This window comes from Centruroides sculpturatus, unplaced genomic scaffold (genome assembly GCF_000671375.1).
Source record: "Centruroides sculpturatus isolate CEXI.00-Female unplaced genomic scaffold, Cexi_2.0 scaffold998, whole genome shotgun sequence".
Lineage (NCBI taxonomy): Eukaryota > Metazoa > Arthropoda > Arachnida > Scorpiones > Buthidae > Centruroides > Centruroides sculpturatus.
In genome coordinates, this window is record NW_019385351.1 from 153,654 (window position 1) to 170,995 (window position 17,342).

The following is a 17,342-nucleotide window of genomic DNA, read 5'->3' on the forward strand; positions in this document are numbered from 1 at the left end:
ATATATATTATATTATATTTTTTAATGTTTTAGTGAACTTCGATAGAGGAAAAAGATGCCAGAAAAGAAAGAATCTATGTTAGATACGAACGAAACGGTGAATAAAGATAATGCCAATAGTTGCAGTAACGATTTTCAAGGAAGTCCGGAAGAAAAGAAGGATGTTGCAACAGATCAACATTCGGGCAAGAAAGACGGCCAAAAAAATACGAAAATAATTAAAAGAATAATTAAAGGAGTTAAAAAAGGTAAAATTTTAATTAAACTGTCAATTAATTTTTAAATTAAATTTATTTCGTTGCCAAAAAAAAGTCTTGAAGCTAATTAACTGCAAGCAATCAATTGGATGTACTGATGAAAGAATATAAATTTACAAAAATCATTATGATGTTAAAGTAATGAGAATAAAATTGTCAGTTAAGTTTACACAATAATTACAACCAAACATTAGTAACAAATGCAGGTTAAATAATAGACCAATCTCTTTCTTCTGTTATGTAAATTTTATTTAATTGCTAAATAGTATTTTAAGTTAAAAAGCATGACAATACAGAAACAAATTACCACATTATTATAAGTTTACATTAGTTTGCTCTGTTATCTTATTACACAGATAATACAGCATTCTTCATTAAAAAGGACAAATGAAAGAACAATAAAGAATTTATTTCAGAATGAGCGTGGGAGATAAAATTTCCATTATATAGTGGAAATTTTATCTCTAATTTTACAACCTGTATCTAATTTTAAAACAGAAAAAATGTATTTAAAAATTTTTGATTTGTTATACAAAAAATATACGATATAAAATATATTATAGTGAGCTATGAAAGATTTTTGTATTATTGAGACCTTCATTGGAAATTCCATTCAAACTACTTTATCCTCATCTGTACAGTTATATAACTGAAAATATTCAAATAATAAATATTAATTAGCTTACTTCATAAATATAAACCAATTTTAACTTTTTTGAAAGTGTCCTTAAATTATAGACTTAATTTTATTAAATGCTTTCATTAATCATAAACATGTTGTTTATTAATGAACTTATTTATCTATATACAAGTGTTTATAATTTATTTATTTGAATGATAATTCTATGCTATTTTCTTGACATTAGTTACATTGATGTTACATAAAATTATGCCAACAAATATAATTAATGACCTATATTTTAACCTAAATAATAGGAATGACCTGACTCTACAGTTAAATTTATTGTTTTCTTTATACTTAGTTTATAGAAAGTTTAACTTTTTAAAAAATTTTATATAGGTTTTTATTAATAAAATAAAAATTTGAATTATAAACACAGTATATTATTTCTATTTTAGACAAGAATGATCCATTACGATTTGTAGACGGAGTAAACTTTAGGGGAAAATTAATTGGAGTGGAAGAAGTAAATGATGCTAGAGGAGACAGAATATGTCAAGATTCTTTACAGAAATTAAAAGTAGGAAAATATTTATTTAATTGATAATTTATATGCAAATACAAGTCATTAGTTAGAATATAGATTGAGTAGGCAAGATAGTTTTTAATCATTAATAAGTTATAAATAACCCATAATAGACTATTGTGAAATGATAAATAAATCATTCTTGAATCTGTAATTTATTTAGAATGTCTTTGACATTTCATGTTAGTGGTTAAACTAATTGTTGTTATTCTTAGAATGGAATACATTTTCCCATAACAGAATAATAATAAATTATTCTTTGATTAAATATATCTTATAACTGTCATTATTATTAAATTTTATACCTAATTTGCTTTATCTTTTTTAGTGTAAATATATTGAATAGATATGTTGCATGATTTATTTGTTAAGTTCAAAAAAGCTATTATACAATAATATGTAAAAAATTTGTTTGTAATTTTGTGCTATTTCCAAGAACTGTCTTGATGATAAAAACATGATTTACGAGTTATTAGAGTGGCTATTGCAAATTTGAGATGTTTTTTTTTTCATGTAACTATAATTAGTATGCATGACTTTTAAATTACTTGGAAAGTAATAATAGCTAAATCATGGATGGAGGAAAATTTATAAGTGTGTTTATCACTTAAATTTGCAACTGTAGTTTGAATAAAATGTTTTTTGAAGAGCAATATCCATTGTTTTGTTTAAAAAATGCTTTTTCTAGAGCAAAATAATTGCTCTATAAAAAGCATTTTAATCAAATTTTAAAAAATTCTTGGCTAAATGAATGATTTTTATAATTTGAAATCATTTTAAAAAGAATGATACCATTATCTAATGTTGACCTATTTTATTTCCAAAATAAAATTAATTAGTAAATTCATTGAAAATTTCATAAATGTAATGAAAGTGAGACTAAATAAACTTAACCTCTCCTAAAATGACTAGCTTTAAATGAATTTATTATAAGAATTACTATCTTTTAAATAATATCAGTTTGTCCATTATTATGCAAAGGAAATAATTCAGTAATATTCAGAATTGTATATTGTTCATGATTGTAGATAGCAATAAGTAATTCTCTCATATATGAAATTATGTTATGAAAACAGAAAAAATTTAAGGGAATAACCAAGATTTGTCTTTGAACTGACCTAATGCTCTTCTATAAAAATGATAAAATAATTCTATCAAATTATATGAAAAGGACAGATTTATAACATATAAAAGTTGAACTTAAATATTTAAATAATGTCAAATCACTTTTAAAAATTTAAACTTATTCTAAAAATTGTTTTTTCCAGAAACTGAGTAATACATTTTCAGTTAGGAATCTGTATTTATATAATTGACAAGTATATTATTCAGAGATTAAACTGACTTTAAAATATATAAAATTTAGGTTATTAATTATGAATTAATTAATTATTAGAGAGGATCTGACCAAAGTTTTCATCCCAAAAACATAAACGTTAGACGTTCAGCACCACCATCCTGTAAACCTAGAAGTTTGACAATGGCATTTGGAATGTCAGTGGAATCATGCTCAACGTTCCAAATGCCAATGTCAAACTTCTAGGCACGATAAAAACTTTGGCCGCAACCTATCTATAATAACAGTAAATAATAAAATAAATTTATATTTATGAATTTATTTTATTTCAAAATCTTTTTTCTCAAAGCATTATAAATCTTATTGAATTTAACAAATATTTGATATTATTTTTTTATTCCTTTAAAAATAAATTCATCTTTCACTTTGATAAACTTCCTCAGTGTGTCAATAGATTTCTCTAACAAAAATTCAATTTAAGTTGCTTTTCTCTAAACAAAAATTTTTAAATTTTAGACCTGTTAATAAATTCAATTCAAATTACTCTTCTCAAAATACAATATATATTGTAAATTTATTTATTTCATAAAAGAATAATATATTATGTGAATATGAAAATTTAAGAATGTTCAGATTGGAATTTATCTTTATTAACTTTCATTTTACTTAATTGATTATTATTATGCAGTTCCATTCAAAAGACTTTGCTGTAATGAAGAAAACTTTAAAATAAAATACCAATAATTTAAGTCAGAATTTCACAAAGACTTTTTCTGATAAACACAAATTTAAATCATTTATAGCATTACATTTTTTACGTATTTAAAAATTATTTAGATTTTTTCCTTATATTTATTGATGATATATTTTAAATAACAGTTTCATCACCTCTATTACTATGATACTTTTTTTTACAAGATATGAAGAATAAATTTTAAAATTTAAGATTTATAACTGCTTTATTTAAAAATAGATAAATATTTAAACACCTGTTAAAACTAATTACATGTTGTTTGTAATAGCAACTAACTTGTAAGAATAAAATTTATATATAAAGATCTTATTCTTTAGAATTAATTTATTCCAGAGTTTACATATTTTATCTATACAAAATTTACTTTTAAAAAATATGTTAAAGTTTTAATCATTTTTTGAAAATATACAGTATAATTATAAAAGATACAGACATTAAATAGAATAATAAAAATTACTGTTGTTTAAAGTGTAATATAAAAACATCAAAACATATCACATACTTAATTTTCATTAATAAGGAATTTATTTACTCATGTTTAAAAACAATTTATATAATTTAGTTTTTGAAATAAAATGATTTTTCTTTTGAAAAAATCAAAATTAAGTACTTGAAAGAATATGTTTTCAGAAGGTATTTTAACAACAGGTGTAACTAATGACTGAATTCTCAAAATGCCTAGCATCAGGGAGTGGCCACAAAATGAGAAGTAAATTAACGGCAGTATTCTTGATTGTTAAATTATTAATATACAAAATTTCACATGAATAAATGAAAGAATTAAGATATTTAAAATTGGCAAATGAATTGTTGTAAATCTGGTTTTAAAACATGAATAATTTTTTGAAGTCATTAAACATCACAATACCATAGTTGAAAATGAGTGTGATATTTGAGATTTGTGAAATTTCATAACATTGTTTTACATTTTTATAAACAAAGTTACAAAACTAGTATAAATGTGGTTATAAATCATTTAAATGTTCTAAAAAGCAAACCGCATATAATTTATTTTATTCTAAATGTGGTGTCTTAATTTCAGCAATTATTCCGTTAAGCAAAACAAGATACATAAGGCGTTGCTGAATAATTTAAATGGGTATTCTTGCATTCATTTTCATTTATAAAATTTTTAAAGATTGTCTTTATCATCTGACATCTGTAGATTTTTGCATGTAACAAAAGTGTGCCATTGACATGTATTTCAACTTTTAAATTTGCTTGATAAAATTTTATTTTTTCAGATAGAAAGTTAAACAGATGAAAAAAATAAATTTCAAAAATAAAATTTTATCAAGAAATGCATTATAAACAAAAGTTCAGATCCAGAAATATAAAAAAATTGCCCGAATAATACAAAACAATCTTTGCAACATGTTTCTTTTAATTATTTATTGCTGTATTGTAAGAAAAAGAGAGAAAATAGAACCTCATTCACTCTGAGAATACCAAGAAACAAATATTCTTCTAAGCATGAGTGTCTGCAAAAAATTTCTAAGGGACAAAGCTTGGAGAAAAATTAAAATTTATTGATGTAATTATTTAATCTTATTTTGTTTTTTTTTTATCACAAGTAGATTACAGAATATAATATTTCATCAATATAAAAAGACAAAAGTGTCCCATGATCAAGGATGTAAGGTTACACAGCTCAATCACTTTATGATTATAATTTGTGGAATTTTTACTTGATCTGCAGACATTACTTCTAAGTTATTTTGAGAATTATCATTTTGTAATTACAGTAATTGTTTTTCATTTCCATACCAACTACAATTAACACCAATACATTATTGTATATTTTTATTGCTTATGCAAAAATAATTATTAATAGCAATATGAAAATATTTATTGAAGTTTCATGGCATATAATTACATGTATGCTTGGGATATTATTTCATAAGTTTTTATTAACTTGTAAAATAACTTCACAAACAAATGTGTAATAAGCATATGGAGCAAGAAAAAATGCAAAATATATTAAATCTAATTATTGTAATAAAACCATTTTTTTTCTTTTTTAGTTAATAGTTGATAGAAATAGTTTTTCTCAAATTGAGAAAAATACTGTTTAATTATTTAATTTAAAAACAGAGTTATAATAGTGTAGTTGTCATTATATTTAGCNTCTAATTTGTTATAAATTACAGCTTATTCTTACTTTTAATAAGCTGACAAATAGATTAATATGACAAACTGAGTTGTTTCAACTCAAAATTGATATCAGCTAAAACTATATCTAACAACATTTTTAATTATTTCAATAAATAAAGAACATATTTTCAGATGGAAAATAATAATAAAAATAAAAATGTGAAATCGGAACAAAACACAGATGAAAAAGAAAATTCAGAATCTATTTATAGTGTGAGTGAATTATTCAGTATTTAATAAATCTAACATTATTATTAAAATAAAGTATTTTGAGAATTAATATTTTTCTTTTTAATAGGATGTAATTAGCTCATCATCTGTAGAAAATGTTCCTCCTGAAAACAACAAATCTGTCTCTTCTCTGCCAAAACCACAGTCTAATGTTGATGATTTATTATGTTTACAATTAGAAGTAGATAAACTTCAAGAAGTATGAATATATTTTGAAATTCATTCAGTTCTTTGCCGAGTATAATTATTGGTTCACAGACTTTACAAATGTGAAGGGTTCTATGATTTAGAAAACTTAACATCTTGGGCATTCATTCTTATATTTACTTCTATTTTATACTAAATAAATTGATAAGGGTAAGATGGTTTTAGCAAAAAAGTTTTATGGTTCAAGTCATCTGCTGTCTTGTATCTAAATAGTTTTCAATTTTTCATATAATTTGTTTTAATTATTTTAATCTACTTAATATCATCTGTAGAGAATAATTGAAATAAAATTTTTAAGTTAAATTATATATGAGAACAGTTCATAACAAAATCAGAAGGATTTATCTTTAGTGTAGAGAGGAAAAATGTTATCTTTTCAAGATGATCATTAGTTATAAATATTCTATGAATTAATAAGAGTAATATATTCCAGTAATGAATTAATTTAGATAGTCAAGTAATTAGTTTCATTAAATTGTAGATATTAGATAAAGTAACATACAATTATAGTTCAAATTTGATAAAAATTGAGTCAATAAATTATGAAAATTTTTTGTAATCTGATGAAAAACTATGGACATTAAACATTAATACTGTATATTTAATATAGAGCAAACATAAGATACTTTAAAAAATAGTAATATAATCATATTACATTAAATTTCACACAAAATGTTGCAAGCTTAATGTAATTCTTTTTATCTTGTTTACTTAATGAAACAAGTCTAGTTATAACTTTTGTACTTTACAGTCATGATCGAAACTTTGTTTTTTTATAAATAATAAATTTAATGCATGTAATAATGTAATGACATTAAATTTTAACACAGGCTATTGTCAAGAGTTCTGGAGAACATAAACAAAAGGTGTTATTAAATATCTCTTTTCAAGGAATAAAAATATCTGATGAAAAAACTAATGTAAGTAAATGATACATTTTTTAAAAATAATTAAAAATAGTAATTAAATTAAATCTTGTTTTAATCATTTTTTTTACAGGAGATAATTTATCAACATCCTGTACATATGATATCATTTACATCCCTAGATGTCAATGATAATAGAGCTTTTGGTTATATCTGTGGAACTACAGAAGAAGGCCACAAATTTGTTGGAATTAAAACAGAAAAAGCAGTATGTAATTCATTTCTCATTTAGAAGAATTCAAAACTTTATTCAATTATCTTGCGTTCTGTAAAAAAAAAAATACAGAATAAGTATAAAACTGAATAATATATACATCATTGAATAATTAAATTAACATTTATATAAACCTAACTAATAATTAAATTATGAAATTACTAAGTTTATGTTAACAGTAATGGAGTCTTTTTACAAAATTTTCAAAGATTAAGGATACACAAGAAAAAGTTTTTATGAAATTAACACACAAAATTTTTAAAGATAATTTGTTTAAGCAACTTCATGATAAAATGACAAACATTTTAAAAAGAAAACATAAAAACATGTTAAGTAATCATTAAATTAATAAATGCAGCATTTTTTCTAAGCAAGGTCAATCATAATACAAATTGTGATCATCAGTATAAATTTGAGTCATAAATATGATTAAAAGAACATATAAGTGGTTAAAATTATAGAACAGCATTCCTTTTTAATTTAATAATAAAAAATAAAAAATAGTTTAAAAGTAAATGCTGTAGAAAATATGTACACACATTTCACACTCATTTAAACTGTAGTCTATGTCATTATAACAAAATACATAACTTGTTAAAAATATAATTTTGCTGTTGTAATCTAGCTAATAAATTTAACATTTGGTTTCTTGGAGACCAAAGAAATGTATTTATCTGGTCTGTAAGAAAACAAGCAAAAAATCTTAAGAAAATTTATCATTTTTCTAAAATTGAAACAAATATTTCTATATTTTTAAAACAAGATACAATATCTTTCTCATCATATTAAAATGCTTTTTGAGTGTTTGTAGTAAAATTTAAATAATTATTATTAATTGGATAAAAGAAAATGTAAAACACTATATATTGACAGTATTGATTTGAAACACAAATATCTTTATTTAACATATTGAAGTTCAAGGTAACTATTTGTTGATTATTTTAATATACCGAGTATACACTGAAATTTGAATAAGGTTCATTATGTTCCCTTCCATAGTAGGACTAAATAATAATGCATAAATTTGTAAATTGTTGTACTTTATCTGAATTTTAACTGTAACTGTAAATTATTTTAGTATGTCCTAGTATAGCTTGATTTTTACTATTTTTAATGAGAGATTAAATATTTATATGTTATTTTCAGTTAGTCTTATTCTATAAAAAATTTTACAGTTTTGTCATGTCAAAAAATTTGTTAATTTAACAACTGAATCCAAATAGGAATATTGTTTGTAAATGTAATTGTCTATAAAATAATTTCAAACTATTTATATATAAAATACAAAAATCAGATTGTTTTGAAATATTTGATTGAATAAGAAATAATTTTAATAGAAAACAATATTTATGAACATCTTATTTCAAGCAAAAAATTCTTATAATTAATAAGAAAACTTTTATATAACAAAAAGACAATAAATATTTTCTTTTAAACACTAAATAATTGTTAAAATTCTTGCAGAGTTCAACAAGAGTATAATTATTGGTTCACAGACTTTACAAATGTGAAGGGTTCTATGATTTAGAAAACTTAACATCTTGGGCATTCATTCTTATATTTACTTCTATTTTATACTAAATAAATTGATAAGGGTAAGATGGTTTTAGCAAAAAAGTTTTATGGTTCAAGTCATCTGCTGTCTTGTATAAAAGGATCTCAATCTCTTAAATCCATCACTAAATATAACAGTATTTATAGAAAGTAATTTTATTTAATTAAATAAAAAAGCCAATAAATGAAAAATAAATCCGTTTTTACTTTAAATTGTAATCTAACAAATTAATCATTTAATGAATTAAAATACATTTTATCTTTATTCAGTTCTTACATATTGGCTAATTCTAATTTGAGTTTCTTGAATGGCTACATTTACATCAATTTATATTATTTGCTTCTATATTTAGGGAAAAACTCTTGTAAACATTTTGTTGTGTGCTTTTGCAAACCATACTTATCTCCACTAATTTGACAGTTAGTGTATAATATATTAATAAAAATCTTCCAAAAAAGTTTTATTTTCATATACTAATAAAACAACTTTTGGATTCAACCTTATGAACTCCAGTACTGGCTCAGACNTGTAAAATTCCCGTGAATCTTACGTTAGTAGTGCCTGAGAAGTGAATGGACACGATACTTAGAACATTTCACATTTATTTAACATATATCGGGTAACTACAGAACAGGGTTCAGCGACAATCCAAAAAGGGCACACTGCCCTCGGTTACAGGGTTTATATATCGGGCGTCTCGCCCTCGGGCGCTGCGCTCGACGCGCCCTTTACATGTCGTGGTAAGACACGACATGACATTTATGTTAACAGTAATGGAGTCTTTTTACAAAATTTTCAAAGATTAAGGATACACAAGAAAAAGTTTTTATGAAATTAACACACAAAATTTTTAAAGATAATTTGTTTAAGCAACTTCATGATAAAATGACAAACATTTTAAAAAGAAAACATAAAAACATGTTAAGTAATCATTAAATTAATAAATGCAGCATTTTTTCTAAGCAAGGTCAATCATAATACAAATTGTGATCATCAGTATAAATTTGAGTCATAAATATGATTAAAAGAACATATAAGTGGTTAAAATTATAGAACAGCATTCCTTTTTAATTTAATAATAAAAAATAAAAAATAGTTTAAAAGTAAATGCTGTAGAAAATATGTACACACATTTCACACTCATTTAAACTGTAGTCTATGTCATTATAACAAAATACATAACTTGTTAAAAATATAATTTTGCTGTTGTAATCTAGCTAATAAATTTAACATTTGGTTTCTTGGAGACCAAAGAAATGTATTTATCTGGTCTGTAAGAAAACAAGCAAAAAATCTTAAGAAAATTTATCATTTTTCTAAAATTGAAACAAATATTTCTATATTTTTAAAACAAGATACAATATCTTTCTCATCATATTAAAATGCTTTTTGAGTGTTTGTAGTAAAATTTAAATAATTATTATTAATTGGATAAAAGAAAATGTAAAACACTATATATTGACAGTATTGATTTGAAACACAAATATCTTTATTTAACATATTGAAGTTCAAGGTAACTATTTGTTGATTATTTTAATATACCGAGTATACACTGAAATTTGAATAAGGTTCATTATGTTCCCTTCCATAGTAGGACTAAATAATAATGCATAAATTTGTAAATTGTTGTACTTTATCTGAATTTTAACTGTAACTGTAAATTATTTTAGTATGTCCTAGTATAGCTTGATTTTTACTATTTTTAATGAGAGATTAAATATTTATATGTTATTTTCAGTTAGTCTTATTCTATAAAAAATTTTACAGTTTTGTCATGTCAAAAAATTTGTTAATTTAACAACTGAATCCAAATAGGAATATTGTTTGTAAATGTAATTGTCTATAAAATAATTTCAAACTATTTATATATAAAATACAAAAATCAGATTGTTTTGAAATATTTGATTGAATAAGAAATAATTTTAATAGAAAACAATATTTATGAACATCTTATTTCAAGCAAAAAATTCTTATAATTAATAAGAAAACTTTTATATAACAAAAAGACAATAAATATTTTCTTTTAAACACTAAATAATTGTTAAAATTCTTGCAGAGTTCAACAAGAGTATAATTATTGGTTCACAGACTTTACAAATGTGAAGGGTTCTATGATTTAGAAAACTTAACATCTTGGGCATTCATTCTTATATTTACTTCTATTTTATACTAAATAAATTGATAAGGGTAAGATGGTTTTAGCAAAAAAGTTTTATGGTTCAAGTCATCTGCTGTCTTGTATAAAAGGATCTCAATCTCTTAAATCCATCACTAAATATAACAGTATTTATAGAAAGTAATTTTATTTAATTAAATAAAAAAGCCAATAAATGAAAAATAAATCCGTTTTTACTTTAAATTGTAATCTAACAAATTAATCATTTAATGAATTAAAATACATTTTATCTTTATTCAGTTCTTACATATTGGCTAATTCTAATTTGAGTTTCTTGAATGGCTACATTTACATCAATTTATATTATTTGCTTCTATATTTAGGGAAAAACTCTTGTAAACATTTTGTTGTGTGCTTTTGCAAACCATACTTATCTCCACTAATTTGACAGTTAGTGTATAATATATTAATAAAAATCTTCCAAAAAAGTTTTATTTTCATATACTAATAAAACAACTTTTGGATTCAACCTTATGAACTCCAGTACTGGCTCAGACATCAGACTAAGTAAGGCCCTGCATTTTCAAATTTCTAAAAAAAATTTGATAAACTTTTGCAAATATTTTGGGGCCCACTAATAACTTACCCAGGACCCTTCAAAACTTCAGCTGGCCCTGATGAATCCAATTCTTTAAATCATTCTGTTATTACCTTGCAAATAGAACACGTGTCAAATTCCAAACTTTTATAATTTATTAAAAAATTATATAATATAATATAAGCAAAGCAAAATTTCAAATACTGTTTTAAACATCTTCATGAGTTAGATGTATTTTCAGTGACTTAGAGGAAAATACTTTACATTACATTATCCCCAAGCATATTTTGAATTGAAATATCTGATTAGTTGCAAATGCAAATCACAATCATTCTTCTAAAATTTATTGACTAATTCATATTAATTTGTTTTTTATCGTTTTTTTTATAAATGTCTACAATAGTCTATGATAACTTAGTGCTTAGCAACTGCAACACATTCCTTAATATTTAAGATGAATGCAATATCATATAAATGTAAATCATTGTAATGCTGAGCAATTATCATCATTTATTTAAATTTCATTACAAAACAGCTGATATTATTACATGATAAATGAAATATCCAAATCTATACTTGTCAACAAATATAAAAACTAAATATAATCTAAATTCCAAACTCATAGATTTAAAATTTTTACTTACATCATCTTTATTGAGACTAATATTTCTTAAATATTATAAAAATTTGAATATAAATGCAAACTAATATTAATTTATTTAGTTTTTAAAAAATTAAATCATTTATAATTTTAAATAGGCATGTCAAGTTGTTTTGACACTTCAAGATTTATTTCAAGCTGTTTTAGAAAAAAAGAAGCAAGCAATGGAAAGTGCCAAACAATTACAGTTTTCAAAGAATTCTAATGATGATGATGAGAAAAAAGAAGTAAGAAATATTCATTGCTTAATTAAAAAATGATTAAAATTAGTAAATTACATTATTAAGTAGATATTATTTTTTAAATAAAATATGTTGTGGTGAAATTGAGAAAGAAATAAATTATTTAAACATTCACATGTTTCTATGTATATTATAATTTTTCCAACATATAGAAAATTATATATACCATATAAGAAAGCATCCATTAATTGTTTCATAATTAATAAATTTTTAATGAGATTGAGAGTATTTAATCATTAAAATAAATAACTTTATTTAAAATTATTTAAATTAATTTATTAAAAATTAATGTATTATTTAATTTCATAAACAAGGAAAAATAGTTTTTCTTTAAGTTTAATTCATGCTGTTGAAGTAATACTTGGAATGCATGAATCAATAAAAATTTCTATAATTATAGATAATCATCAATAGTTTTTCTATTTAAATGAAATTATTTAAACAGCTTTTATCTGTTTATTTTGCTTTTCTGTTAATCAGTTTATTGTGATTTTAACTGTAAATTTGTCCATATATCCTTAATAGTCAAAACTTCTAAAACTTTTTGTCTGCTATTAAATTTGAGATTGTTATCAATATAATATTGCTTTTTTAATGTGTATCTCTCACTGTATCTAGATCAGAAGAGTGTAATGGAAATAGATTTCTAATTTGTTATAAATTACAGCTTATTCTTACTTTTAATAAGCTGACAAATAGATTAATATGACAAACTGAGTTGTTTCAACTCAAAATTGATATCAGCTAAAACTATATCTAACAACATTTTTAATTATTTCAATAAATAAAGAACATATTTTCAGATGGAAAATAATAATAAAAATAAAAATGTGAAATCGGAACAAAACACAGATGAAAAAGAAAATTCAGAATCTATTTATAGTGTGAGTGAATTATTCAGTATTTAATAAATCTAACATTATTATTAAAATAAAGTATTTTGAGAATTAATATTTTTCTTTTTAATAGGATGTAATTAGCTCATCATCTGTAGAAAATGTTCCTCCTGAAAACAACAAATCTGTCTCTTCTCTGCCAAAACCACAGTCTAATGTTGATGATTTATTATGTTTACAATTAGAAGTAGATAAACTTCAAGAAGTATGAATATATTTTGAAATTCATTCAGTTCTTTGCCTTGATACAAGATAATCAGTCTTAGAAAGTAAATTTTAAAAATTTACTTTATTATGTAGCAAAGAATCTACTTTCATAAAAATATTTTTATATTTTGTAATACCAGATATATCATTTAATAATATCTATCTTATAAAAACTAAGTTAAAAGGTGATATCCAAAATACTCCAAATTGATTCTATAAAAAAAGTAAAATCTCATCATAACTCATTGGCTATCCACTATATTTGAAGTAGTTCCCCTTGCACATGGATACATCGGTCCCAGCAGTTTCTCCACTGCTGGAATGTTCCCTGGAAGTCTTTTTTGCCAAAAGTGTCAAGCATCACCTGCAATCTTTCTGGATGTCTTTAATGGTATTAAAACTTGTTCCCAAAAATGAAGATTGAGATAAAGAAGTCACAGGACCTAATCTGACGAGGATGGGGACACCCTCCTTACTCATCAGATTGTAAAACAGCCTTGTTATTGTTGACCAAACTAAGTTACTAGGTGTTGAACACACTGAGAAGACAACATTGTCATGATGAAGCAGCCACTTGTTGTATTGTCAAAACTAGCCTTTTCACATCTTTGCAGTCTCCATAATAGAATTTGGAATTGACCAGCAAGGATGAATTCTTTGTGCACAATCCTATTGATACCAAAAAACTGATTAGCCTGCTCTTGATACTGTTGTCTGGCCTCTTAGACTTGGTGAGTCTGGACTTTTCCACAGGGATGATTGCTGCTTTGTCTCAAGATCATAACCGTAAACTCAGTCCAGTATTCACCAATTAATAACTCTGACAAGAAAGCTTCATCCTCTGAAGCAAGTTGAAAAAGCTCACTGCAGACTTCAATATGTTGCTGAATTTGATCACTTGTCAAAGTCCTGGGCCAAATTTGGCTGTAATGCAGTATGAAATGAAATATCCAAATCCATAGTTGTCAACAAACAGAAAAACTAAATGTTATCTAAATTCTAAATTCATAGAATTCTATAACTAATTTCCTGGTCTGATTCTCATGAATGAGCTGCTGAATTTTTGCAACTGTTTGAGGAATTGTGCTGGCTGAGAGCTTTCCTGTATGGTTGTCATTGTCAATTGATGTTTGACCATACATGTCACCAAAACACTTGTGTACAACCAAGTAATTGTTCCCCAAATACTTGTTCAACCATTGTCAGGGTTTCTGCTGCCCTTTTATCAAGATTTGTGCAAAATTTGATGCAAACCTACTATTTCCTCTTTTTATATCATCATGAAAACTGCCAAACAATGCATGTCACTATTTGCTGCTTCTGCCAAGCTCTGCACTATCTAGCACACATATTCACAACACATGCTAGTACTATTAGCTCGTGATGCATTGCAATACTATAACTTGTTTAGGTGACACAACTCCATCTGAAATATTCTGGTTGCCACCTCATAAATAAAATTCCAAAATTTAATATGATTGTATGTATAATATTCTAAGTTTAAATTACTAAAATTTCATCCTAAATTAGCAAACTATCTTATAAAAAAATATTTGTTCTATTATATATAGTTTCAAGTAAATTAGATAAAATCTGGTTTATCTTGAATTGAGGCATAAAATTTTATTGGTCGCAATTATTATTAATAAACTATTATAATGGAATATTAAATTTTCCATTTATATGATTTAATATTTTTAATTTAGAATATAGAACAAATGGATAGTAGTATGGCAGCTGTTTCAGAATTGAATTATCCTTTTATGCCTGATCCTTTTAATACATCAACATTTGTACTTTATCCTCAGAAGGTAATTTAAATAGCATTTTGTATCTTTAAACTTTAGAAAATATTTTAAATTTTAATTCATTTTTTGTAGGATATATATGAGTCTACAGCATCAACATCTTCATCTGAAGATCAGTCTGTTGGGTCTCCATTTCCAGATTCAAAAGTGAACCAAAAATTGGAAGAAACATCCTCTTTCTATGTTACCTATTCTGATAATGATAAATATTCTGTATTTAGTAACATAGATACAATTTCTAGTATATTTGAGAATTCACAAAGTTCTTTATCAACAACAAATCAAGATGATGAGCAGATTAATGTTTCAACATCAGATTCCGTTTCCACTCAAACAAATAGTCAAGCATCACCACCAAAACCTCCAAGACTACCACAAAATGATTTATTTGCAGATTTGGATCCTTTAGGTAAAGATCGTCCTTTTCTAGATAAAAAAGATTTTTTTCATGATATTAAAAATCCTCCAAAAAAAGTTTTGAAAGATCTTGTAGATAAAACTGTAAGTGCTTTCACCAGTGAACCAACTAAATTTTATACATCTCAATCAGCACCAGAATCAACTGAAGTGAGTACATGTTTTCAGTCTTATGATGCCACTTGTCCTCCTTTTTCTTGTGATTTCAATAATATATCAACCCAACAGACACCTTCTCATTCTAGTAATTCATTGCCTTCATCTCTTCCAAATTCTTCCAAAAGACTTTCTTCTTTTCCATTAAATGATAATAAATCATCTGGAAATCCATTTACTGAAAATAGTACTGGAACTGTTATTCTGCCACCGCCGCCACCACTACCGCCAAGACTTACAAATAGATCTTCCGAGCCAAATATTCAAATTCCCCTATCATTAAAATCTGAAAATGCAATTTATGCATCACCAACCTCTGCTTCAACTGGAAATGTGCCATTAAATTATAGAAGAGGTTCCTTACCAGCAAATCAGGTTATATCTGAATTTTCTCAAAACAATACATCAATATCTGTAAATTCTAGCTCCAGTCATCCTATTCCAATACCAACTCGAAAACTACCTGTTAATTCTCAACAGATAGGTAGTTACAATGGACAAAATCATATTGGTGAATCCAAAAAACTTACCAGGTCTTTTGAACAGGAATCTCCAAATGTAGATTTTTTTGGATGTGGTTTTGGTGAATCATTAAACAATCCAAATCAAATATACAATTCTGTAGAAAATCAAGATATAAATCATTCATTACAAAAATCCAATAAAAAGAATCAAGTGATAAATAAAACTTCATTAAATAATTCAACAGAAAAAACCTTTATACTTCCACCTCCTGAATCACAAATAAAATTAAATAATTTAACTAAATTCAAGAAAATGAATGGAATAGTGAATGATAACAGTACAACAAAGTTATCACCTATTTCACGTTTACCTGGTGTTACATCACAATATCAAGTTTTGTCTGAAATCTGTTTGCAAAATGGAAACATGTCATCTTGTTCTGAATCTACAAATATAAATTCTAATAATTCTTCAATGTCAAACTCTGGAAACATTTTTAATAGAAAAAAAGATCCTTTTGCTGATGATTTTTTTGCAGCATTACCAAAGAAACTTAATGGTTACCAGTCTGTGCCAAATGAACTATGAAAGCATTTATATAGAAGACTAATTTTTAAGAGGTTTGTGCCTTGTTTTCAAAAACATATTTGAACTTTGCATGATTGCATTCTATCATGGAACTATCATTAATCAATATAACAATTTTAACATTACTAACCAAATGGAAAAGAATAGAGAAAACTTATTCCATTCTTTCTTTGTATCATTAAAAGAATTTCTTATAGTTCTGTTTGTAATATAATTCCATAAACACTTTCAATGTACTAACTATTACTACCATTTAACTTTAATCTTTATTTTTCTATCTTCTGTTAATGTATAAATCATTAAAAATAATAAGTTAATAATATATATTTTTACAGATTTATAATTAATTATTAGTATGATCTAATTAATATTCAATAATATTTTT

At 24.4% G+C, this 17,342-nt stretch overlaps 2 protein-coding genes across 8 annotated transcripts in view; one reads left to right on the forward strand and one right to left on the reverse strand.

The window, feature by feature from the left end:
• LOC111637980 (protein disabled-like) overlaps positions 1 to 17,342 on the forward strand; it is a 31,908-nt gene that overhangs the window by 14,338 nt on the left and 228 nt on the right. For 3 of the 6 annotated variants that reach the window (XM_023383585.1, XM_023383588.1, XM_023383586.1), the window contains exons 2-10: positions 34 to 248; positions 1,338 to 1,459; positions 6,939 to 7,028; positions 7,108 to 7,242; positions 12,277 to 12,405; positions 13,224 to 13,304; positions 13,390 to 13,521; positions 15,230 to 15,334; positions 15,404 to 16,989. In XM_023383585.1, the coding sequence (XP_023239353.1) occupies positions 56 to 248; positions 1,338 to 1,459; positions 6,939 to 7,028; positions 7,108 to 7,242; positions 12,277 to 12,405; positions 13,224 to 13,304; positions 13,390 to 13,521; positions 15,230 to 15,334; positions 15,404 to 16,957 (2,541 nt within the window). In that variant the 5' untranslated portion in view covers positions 34 to 55 and the 3' untranslated portion in view covers positions 16,958 to 16,989. The remainder of the gene's footprint in view (positions 1 to 33; positions 249 to 1,337; positions 1,460 to 6,938; positions 7,029 to 7,107; positions 7,243 to 12,276; positions 12,406 to 13,223; positions 13,305 to 13,389; positions 13,522 to 15,229; positions 15,335 to 15,403; positions 16,990 to 17,342) is intronic. The other 3 variants (XM_023383589.1, XM_023383591.1, XM_023383590.1) reach the window with 3 other exon arrangements.
• LOC111637982 (mutS protein homolog 5-like) overlaps positions 7,165 to 17,342 on the reverse strand; it is an 84,555-nt gene continuing 74,377 nt past the window's right edge. For both annotated transcript variants that reach the window (XM_023383594.1, XM_023383596.1), the window contains one exon: positions 7,165 to 7,300. The gene's annotated coding sequence lies outside the window, so the exon portion shown is untranslated. The remainder of the gene's footprint in view (positions 7,301 to 17,342) is intronic.